The sequence below is a fragment of the Acartia tonsa genome, chromosome 15, assembly GCF_053477335.1.
Source record: "Acartia tonsa isolate MP-2025a chromosome 15, ASM5347733v1, whole genome shotgun sequence".
NCBI classification, from domain to species: domain Eukaryota; kingdom Metazoa; phylum Arthropoda; class Copepoda; order Calanoida; family Acartiidae; genus Acartia; species Acartia tonsa.
Window position 1 is genome coordinate 21,969,684 of NC_137274.1, and position 10,653 is coordinate 21,980,336.

General features: G+C 32.9%; 1 protein-coding gene across 1 annotated transcript in view; it reads right to left on the reverse strand.

The window, feature by feature from the left end:
• Positions 1 to 7,584: 7,584 nt before the first annotated feature.
• Positions 7,585 to 10,653, reverse strand: part of LOC145306998 (uncharacterized) — a 7,575-nt gene continuing 4,506 nt past the window's right edge. Inside the window, exons 6-8 of the mRNA XM_080149339.1 lie at positions 10,266 to 10,385; positions 9,692 to 9,939; positions 7,585 to 7,657 (exon numbers count right to left, since the gene is read on the reverse strand). Coding sequence (XP_080005465.1) covers positions 7,585 to 7,657; positions 9,692 to 9,939; positions 10,266 to 10,385 — 441 coding nt within the window. The remainder of the gene's footprint in view (positions 7,658 to 9,691; positions 9,940 to 10,265; positions 10,386 to 10,653) is intronic.

A 10,653-nucleotide genomic window follows, 5' to 3' on the forward strand; every position in this document is an offset into this window, starting at 1 on the left:
GATTTCTCTTGGGAGGGTGGTGGTACCCTCCCCAAAATAGTTATGAACCTTCCCGAGACCTATGAGAAGCTACCCTGTTAAGGAGAACCCAATCGTTGCAGCGGCAAGGAGATCCTTCGGACAGACAAACAAACATCCTTTTACTTTAATATAAGGACTAGCAGCTTCGCTAAGAAAATAATAAATAAATAAAACCTGCAACCTCTAATTTCGAACTGATTAAAAAAATTGTTGGAGATTTTTTTGGGGGGGCGCGGTTGATGGTGTCTCACCCCCCAAGAAAATAGCCTCAAACCACCAGAGAACCAGTATATTATATTCCCTTAAGAGTAGAATCCAATCGGTTCAGTGGTTACCGAGATCTTTAGGGAAAGGCGGACTAACGGACAGACATCATTCTACTTTGTATTATAAATATCTAATTTACTTTTTAAAAAGCCTTAAAATTATTATTGGAAATTGGATTAGGCTAAATTACTTCGATCAATGCAGATTATTTCAAAAAGCAAAAATATTAAATTTCTATGTGACATAATTATCCAATGGATCTGATTTTTGGAATACTGATGCCTAGAACAACAAAGTACAATCATATAAACGAAGCATCTCTATAATAAAGTCCTAAAAATGTAAGTATATCCTTAAACTCATGTATTTAATCAGTTTTTCAACAAATTTACTTACAATTTTGTTTTTTCAGTTCTGAATCTATATACAAGTGTTAATGTTCGTTTGTCATACCGTTTCAGAGCTTAGCTTTTATGGATGTTGTCATCCTTGTTATTTAATTAACTCCAAAGTGTAATCCTTATAATAAAGTAACAGGATGTTTGTGTGTTTGTACCGAAGGGAAGGATCTCGCTAACCGCCGAACCGATCGGTTCTCCTTAACAGGGTAGCTTCTCATAGGTCCCGGGAAGGTTTATAACTATTTTCTTGGGGGGTGGGACATCCCCCCCCCCAAAAAAAAATGACAGCATTAATAAAAGCAAAGCTTTGAAATGATAAGACATAACTTCTAAAGGATACTTTTTAAGGACATACTTACATTTTTAGGACTTGATTATAGAGATGCTTTGCTTATAACATTGTACCTTATTAAAATAGGAACCAGTATTCCAAAAATAAGATGAATAAGATAATTAGAACAGAAATTTATTATCAAAAAAAATCTTTTTTAAATGGACGTATGGACTTTCTGGTAACGATTATAGTGTTGCAACGCTTTCTACGTCGTACCCAACTACTACAGGAATCACCATGCAAAGTTTGAAATCGATAGTACAATTCTAACCTGGTTAAATTAACGGAAAGACTGATCGAATTACCTAATTATAGAAAGGCTTCGCTTTTATATAATACTTGAGTTGGCTCAATATAACTATATCGCTATTGGCTAGTTTTCTATAAGTACATATTTATTTATCTATTTCTCAATGAATCAATTTTTCTCCAACGCCATTACTATCCAAAAGAAAGAAGTAAATATTTATTAATTTAAATGATTTTAAAAATATTATTTCAATTATATTTTTTTTCACATTACCATCACCAAAGGATTAATATGATTAAAATTTTAGTTTTAATATTTTAACACAAAGGAAGTGTCGCCTCAATCGAATTCTTTTAAAATACAGTTTTCTTAGATTTACTCTATTATGAACGTAAATTTTTTATTTATGAAAAAAGGATTAAATACTTCAATGTAATTCAAATATCAACATGAAGTGAAAAACTTAATTCATTCCATAAACGAATAGAATAAAGGTCTTATCGCTTTGGTCAATAAGAGTTTAATGAGGATTATTGGAGCACTATGAGTTTTTTATCACTTTACCATTGGAAGACTCTAGCTCATTTATAGACGTTTATTTCCTATATAGATCTGTCATGGATCTTGATGCAATAAGGCAGGCCGTTTTGTAAATGTTAAAAATTGGAAGATTTCATTAAATAAAAGTAATTGCAAATATACTAAATAAATAATAATAAAATGTGTATTATATTTAATATTTATTTATCGCATTCAATTGTAAACAGCTTTATATTTGTAGAAAACTGGATATAATACGATGCCATACAAAATTTACTGTTTTTTTTGTTTACCTTTAAAATTACAAATAAAAAAAATCTTCCAAATAAAATTGAAAAAATCTTTGAGTTATTCGTCAATTTATGTTCAAAGATTTTTTTTTCATTGTAAAAATTGAATTTAAAAAAAGATATAGAAAAAAATCTTCTAACAATAAAAATTATCAGAATCCAAGATGGCGTCAATACATGTAAAATTTTATTTTCAAAACAAAAAATTCAAACTTGAATATCTTTTTTTTCACAGATTGAATTTCAAAAATCGGTCTGACAGTTTTTCCAAAGTTGGTATGATCTATCAATTGGAAAAGGTTTGAAGTCGATAGAACATTTCTTTATACTAAAATATATTTTTTCTCCCGTTTTTTCCCACTGTTCAAAAAATGAAAATAAATGGTTCTCATGCTCGAAAATTTTTTCCCACGGTATCATTTAAATCACAATGTTTGAAAAAACTAAATACAGGAATATTTACTTTAAAAAAAACAGTTTTGTTAGCCCTCAGATCCCTAAGGCACGGCCAAAAAAATACTGGTTATAAACTTATGATTGTACATTTTATATTTGTAGAAAACTAGATATAGTACGATGCTATACATAATTTTTAAGTAGGGCTGAGAACCGGTTCCTATCCACCGGATTCGAATGAATACGAGAAAAATATTTCTCCTTGTATGTGTTTTTATTATCATATCATATTATAGACAATTTTCCGCTGATATTATGCGGATAGCATGGCTGAGAACCAGTTCTAATCCACCGGATATTAATCGGTTTCACAAACTTCAATTTCCAGATCATTTTCTTCATCGCTTACTTGTTCATCCCTCTCATCTGTATATTATATATGTGACTATTTTATCAGGGATCTAAAGGGATAAGACAATGGCCGATAAAACAATGTATATCCCCAATTATGACATACAAAATAACACCTTCTGTAGATTAAACTCAATGGTTGAAACATTTGAACACCCAACTTGATGAACCAACCAATCAAAATTCAAAGTCCACAAAGTTGTTAAGCCAACGAATAAGAAAATGTTATTATATAACTTTGGGGACTAGTGTAATAAACAGTTCATTATCCCCTCTCTTTCGATTTCATACATTTTGTTAGGTTAATATAACAGTATAGAATGAGTCCTCAAAGTTGTTAAGCCAACGAATAAGGAAACGTTATTACAAAACTTTGCAGGGGACTAGTGTAATAAACAGCCCATTGTCCCCTCTCTCTTTCTGCTATTTAATGTATAAAAGTAACAGTATGTCAGTATGTCTGTCTGTCTGTTTTTGCATAGTGAAGGATCTTACTAACCGCTGAACCTGATATAATTCTCTTTATATACAGTGTAGCTTCTATCATTGGTTGAAACGTTTGGACACTATCAGCTTTCCACCAAAAGTCAGAAAAATTGTTGTACAAAGATACAAATTTATGGATTGAGGGGGGGGGGACTCTATGTAGGTTGAGTCCTCAATTCGTGCGCCTTTTACACCCCCCCTCCCTCCCCAACCCCCACACCCAAAAAAATTAAATTTCTCCCTTTCACAATTAAAAGCTTTGACATCTTTAATTCTTGAGAGGGCTAATGAAACTGTTATACTATAATATTATGATTTCTTAAATTTTACTATTTGTAGAAAATTGTCTATAATACAATACAATACATAATTTTTTGGTATGGCTGAGAACCAGTTCTAAGTTTGGAAGCTATATTGGAATAGTTATTTATAGTCACATTCCTGAGATGAGCAACTTTGAATCATCTTTGCCATCAATCCTAAATAAAAAGGTTGCGGGAATTTATTGAAATAAAGGTTTCGTGATTTTAAAAATTCTAAAGGTTTCGTGATTATTAATTCTGTTTTCAGCTTATAGTAAAACAAGGAGGACAACATCCATAAGAGCAAAGCTAGGAATTGACAATTTAAATAAGGAATTTAAAGAGCAATTGTCAAAATCAAGAATATTAGAAAAAAATCAAGAAACATTAAAACACCAAAGATTTGGGGGAAAATGTGAAAAAAATAGTTAAAAACCTGCCTTAAAGCAGTCCGACCGCTATGAGTATTAATTAAACTTAATTATGCTCCATATTGAGTGAATGATATTGACAAAACCTTCAACCTTCTATCACTTATAGGAGCCAAGTAAATCATGTTTCCCCCAAAACGATCAGCCATGCATACAAACAGACAGACGGACATTTCAAATTATTAAATCAAGCTGTAGAGCAAACGAAGATGAACACTTGAAGAGTGTCAAATTTAATATATGTTTTTATAATATTAATTTTCAAGTCTAACAAAATTGTAAATAAATATGATGCTATGTTAGGTGCGCGAAATAAATAGGGGGAATGCCTTGGCCCATAATATGCACAGACGAAGGTCGTACAATAAAAGACAGACAAACATAGATCCTGTTAATTTTATATATCAATATGAAAAGCAACATTTCTCGTATTTATTCGAATCCGGTGGATAGGAACCGGTTCTCATCCATACGAAAAAACTATGTCTAGCATCGTATTATATCCAGCTTTCTATGAATATAGAAATGTACAATCATAAGATTAAAACCAGTTTTTTAGCCGGTGCCTTCGGCACCCCGGGGCTAAAAAAACTAGTTTTAATCACATAATTGTACTTTCTATATCCGCGGAAAGCCGTCTATAATACGATGCGAGAAATAACTATTATAATTTTATGTAAAAAAAAACCAATTAATATCCGCTGTATTAGAACTGGAATTCTAAGCAATTCTGAAAAATCATGTATTGTATTATATCCAGTTTTCTACAAATATTAAAATAAAAATCTTTCTCGGGTCTAACAAAACTGGTTTTAATCCTATTATTTTTAATTTTTATATCCGTGGAAAGCTGTTTATAATACAAAGTGATAAATAACTAATACCCTTGTTTAGATTGTTCTGTGTTGTTAAAGGAATCACCACAATCCAAATCTTCAGCAGAGTCTTGAATACCATCCATAATGTCAGATGATTCAGTCTCTGTTTTCACCTGTGGGGGGGGGGAGGAAGTCAGAGCTATTTGTAATCAAGGTTCTTTGGGGGAAAGGTACCCAAAGTTATTCGTTGTCCTAAAAACTTTGGGTACTCTTACTGAATTTTGATTGGTTTACATTTCTTGGTGTATGATTTTCAAAAGTACCAAATATTCTTGTTCTCTATACATTTCCACACCGGAATGTTGAAAAATAATTTAACTATATTAATAAAATTTTTATGGCCAAAGTTACAAATACTACTGCTATGTCTGGTATATGACACTAATAGTAAGTTTTTAAAATTAAACATTAAATTTTAGTGTGGTAAAATCAACTTGACCCTGCCACCCCCCCCCCCCTTCTACATCTTAAGCGTCCCTAGAGGCCTCAAGGAGGGGACAATGAACCTAAATTTCACTTTCTTGGCTGTCTTAGAGTTTGGGTACTGAAACTAACTTTTATTATTTTGGTTAATTTTGAAGAAATATTTAAGGGGACCATCTTTATAATAAAGTAACAGGATGTATGTCAGTTTGTTTGTTTATCTGTGTCCTTTGTACCAAAGGATCTCACTAAACGCTGAACCGATATAATTCTCCTTTACAGGATAGCTTCTCATAGGTCCAAAGAAGGTTTATAACTATATTGGGGAAGTGTACAAACACCCTCCCAAGAGAAAGTGTCCCAAGAAAAGAATCAGCCCCACAAAATTATTAAAAATTTTCTCTTTTTAAATCTAAAATACAAAAAGTGGGTAGTTGCACATAATGCTGCTGAATTTAACCCTGAGCTGGATATTTAAATCGTTTAGTGGTGCGCTGAATCGGGGCAATCCAATTCATCCCGGTTTGGCGCGGCAATGTCACTCGTTGAGTGCCATTGGCGCGCCAGTACCGCGCCACTGGGAGCGCTAATTTGCACATTACATTTTGATTTAAAGATTGAAATCTAATAATATCTAGGTGCGCCGAACTGGATTGCCCCGATGCAGCGCACCACTAAACGATTTAAAGATCCAGCTCAGGGTAATTATAGCTGTGACTTTCCTGTAGCATTGTTGTATTGAATGGGTAGAAAGTTTGTGAGAAATTGTTGAGACTTATACGGTTGATCAAATAGAATCCTGTTGCAATTTTCTCAGTTATACAATGGAATACAAGAATCTAAACCCAGCTATAATATTCATGATGAAATTTTAAGATTCAGAACAAAATGTAAATAAATTTTGATGGTCAAGTTTCTGATAACATTCTAATCGGAAGAAAAATATATTCACTAAGTTATCTTACTACAAAATGATTATTAAATGGGTAGAAAGTTTACGGGAAAATGTTGAGACTTGTACGGTTGATCAAATAGAATCCTGCAGCCATTTTCTCAGTTATACAATAGAATACAAGGATCTCAACCTAGCTATGCTATTTATAACGAAATTTCAAGCTTCAGAACAAAATGTAATTCAATTTTGATGGGCAATTTTCTCAGTTATACAATGGAATACAAGAATCTAAACCCAGATATAATATTCATGATGAAATTTTAAGATTCAGAACAAAATGTAAATCAATTTTGATGGGCAAGTTTCTGATAACATTCTAATCGGAAGAAAAATATATCCACTAAGTTATCTTACTGCAAAGTGATCATTAAATGTTTAGAAAGTTGGTGAGAAATTGTTGAGACTTGTACGGTTGATTAAATAGAATCCTACTGACATTTTCTCAGTTACACAATAGAATACAGGGATCTCAACCCAGCTATGCTATTCATGATGAAATTTTAAGCTTCAGAACAAAATGATGATAGTAAAATACATCATAGGCAAGTTTCCGTTAACATTATGATCAGGGAAAAACCATCTCCATTATCTATCTTATTACAAAGAGATCATTAAATGTTTAGAAAGTTTGTGGGAAGTTGTTGAGACTTGTACGGTTGATCAAATAGAATCCTGTAGCCATTTACTCAGTTATACAATGGAATACAAGAATCTCAACCAAGAAATACTATCTTACTTTTGTTTTTACTATGAAATTTCAAGCTTCAGAACAAAATGTAATTCAATTCCGTAGGCAAGTTTCCAATAACATTCCGATCAGAGGAAATATGTATCGGATAAGCTATCTTACTACAAAGTGATCATTAAATGGGTAGAAAGTTTGTAAGAAATTGTTGTGACTTGTACGGTTGATCAAATAGAATCCTGCAGCCATTTTCTCAGTTATACAATAGAATACACGGATCTCAACCCAGCTATGCTATTTATAACGAAATTTGAAGCTTCAGAACAAAATGTAATTCAATTTTGATAGTAAAATACATCATAGGTAAGTTTCCGAAAACATTCTGATTGAGGAAAAAGTACGATTAAGCTATCTTAATATGAAGTGATCATTAATAGTAGAAATTTTGTGGGAAATTGATGAGAATTGTACAGTTATACAATAGAATACAGGGATCTCAACCCAGCAATACTATTTATGATGAAATTTCCAGCTTTAGAACAAAATGCAATTCCATTTCGATAGTAAAGTAGATCATAAGCAAGTTCCTGATAACATATAATTTTGAAATAAGCATATCAGATAAGGTATCTTACTACAAAGTGATCATTAAAAGTTTCTGGGAAATTGTTGAGACTTGTACGGTTGATCAAATAGAATCCTGCAGCCATTTTCTCAGTTATACAATATAATAAAGGGATCTCTACCAAGCAATAATATCTTACTATTTTTTTACTATGTAACTTCAAGCTTTGGAACAAAATGTAGTATAATTCAGATAGTAAAATACATCATAGGCAAGATTGTGATAACATTACGATCGGAAGAAAAACATATTCAATAAGCTTACTATTATTAAATGGGTAAAAAGTTTGTGGGAAATTGTTGAGACTTGTACTGTTGATCAAATAGAATCCTGCAGCCATTTTCTCAGTTATACAAAGGAATACAAAGGGGGGGGGGGGTTGTGCTGTTTATTACAATAGTCCCAAAAGTTCAATATTAATGTTTCCTTTTTGTTAGCTTGTCAACTTTGGGATACTTTCAATGAATTTTGGTTCATTAAGTTGATATTCCAAAAGTTTCAACCACTAATTGTAACCTACATAAGGGGTAATTTTGTTTATCATCATTGGGGATGTAGATCAATTTATCGCAATTGTCTTATCCATTGAGATTCCTGGATTGTACCCGCTTTAGATCCCTGAATTCTATTGTATATCCATCTTTATTCTAATCCTGTTCTAAGCAGAGGGTCTACTGCTGCAAGCGTGTGATTCTCTGGAAGGTGATTAAGGACATTAACAAGGATCAGTGACTTGGGAATGCTAATCCGATCAACAATTCTTGTAAAATGTGAACAAAATATCACAAAACCTTGTGGAGTCTGGCGAATTATCATTTATAGGTATTAGTATATAGATTGGTATTTGGATCACTAAACCTCAATAATACTTTTAAATTATCTGGAAGAAGTTTCAGGATGTTAACAAGGATGACAACAATGGATATGGAATATGTGATTGTGGATATTGTGAGATATTCTTGCATTCTCTGATAGATTGTTTCCCACAGCTAGCCAAAAAAACGACACCCCCATAAAAAAAATGACTTTTCTAGATCCCCTTCCCCAACCAAAATCTGAGGAAATATATACAGCCTAAAAAAAATTACTGTCATAAAATCCATGATATATTATAATACTGTCTCTCCATCCATTTGTCTGAATCTTGCTAACTACTGAAACAATAGTGAAGCTTCATATTGGTCCAGTGAAGGTTTTTAAATAGTTTGGGTAGGGTATCTCCAACCTCCCAATAAAAATTACCTCCCCCCCCCAAAAAAAAAATATTTTAACTTTTAATTTTCTTAACTAAAATTAAAAAATCTCTCCGATGCTGTGAGTATTGGTGCAAAAAATGGGGACAAATTTCAAATTGTTTTGACGTGTGACGTCATACCCCCATCTCTTTTCTAGGGGGTTTCTTTCCTCCTTCCCTTTTCTTTCCCTTCACTTGTGACGTAAATAATCAGCCCCGTCAAATCACTTTGAAATTTGTCCCCATTTTTTGCACCAATACTCACAGCATCACTCTCTCCTCAAGTGCCCCTAGAGGTCTTTAGGGGCGTACATACTTATAGTTGATAAAGCAGCTGTGTCATAGTTAGTTAATTGTCCAACCTTGAGGATTGGATGGCAGAATAGGCACATGTTGAATACTGAAATTTAAAAAGAATAGCTTAATGATTCGATTCCAGTATGGCTGCAAAATCGATTAATATCCAGTGGATAAGAACCAGTTCTCCGCCACACTGAAAAATTATTTTGTAAAAAATTTTAGACTAAGGTTACATTGGATTGAGTTACCATATATTTCCATTTCAAGTCCTTATAATAAAGTAAGAGGACCTGTGTGTGTACAGAAGAATCTTGCTAACTGCAGAACAAATGGTTCTCCTAATCAGGTAGGGTCCTTGGAAGGTTTATAACTATTTTAGGGAATGGTACCATCACCTTCAAATTCAAACAAACCACCCTCAAGTGCCCCTAGTGGCATAGCCACTAGTATAATATAAATTACCTATTTGAAAAGGCTTCAATACTTCTTAAATTGGCAGTCAGAGAGTGAACACTTTTAAAATCAGCTGTTAATTTGTTTACACTGTAAAAATCAGCTGATTTTGATTGTACCGTACTGTTGATATCAGCTGATGGCACGTGTAGACTGGAATTTGGAGGACATGTTGTAAAAATTGTTTGTTGTTCTGACTGAGTGGCTGACATTTGGGAGATTTGTTCTATATTTAGTTTCTGCCATGTTGTATCATCCTGAAATATAAAAGTACAAGGATTTGTATGTGTCTGACCCAAGGATATTAGGTTAAGTAACATCCAAAAGACAAAGTACCCTATGATTGCTGAGAAGTACTAACTGTGCACAGTAATGAGTTGTGCCTGTTTATTGGCTAAGGCATTCTCCCAACTCTAACTATTTATGTCATGCACCTGACTTTGCAGCAGTATAACGATTTCAACATCTTTAGTTTTGACATGGTGTAAGGCAAAAATTCCAACCTATCACCTCACTGATGATGAGTGGATGTGCTACATGTTGAGCTATGGTCCAAGAGTTATTATTCAATGTTTAATATTACCTGACTTTTTGGTTTGAGCGTTATTTGATTTTTGTTCTTCATGATGAGAGCAGCTTCTGCATTGGAAATATTTTCAATCTTCTTCCATTTTGTTCTCCTGTTCTGGAACCAGATCTTTACCTAGAATACATATTAGCTATATTGGATCATGGAAAGAAAATCTACCTATCTATCTACCTACCTATCTATCTACCTATCTATCTATCTACCTATCAATCTACCTATCTACCTATCTACCTATCTACCTATCTACCTACCTATCTATCTACCTATCTATCTATCTACCTATCTATCTACCTACTTATCTATCTACCTATCTATCTACCTATCAATCTACCTACCTACCTATCTACCTACCTATCTATCTACCTACCTATTTATCTATCTA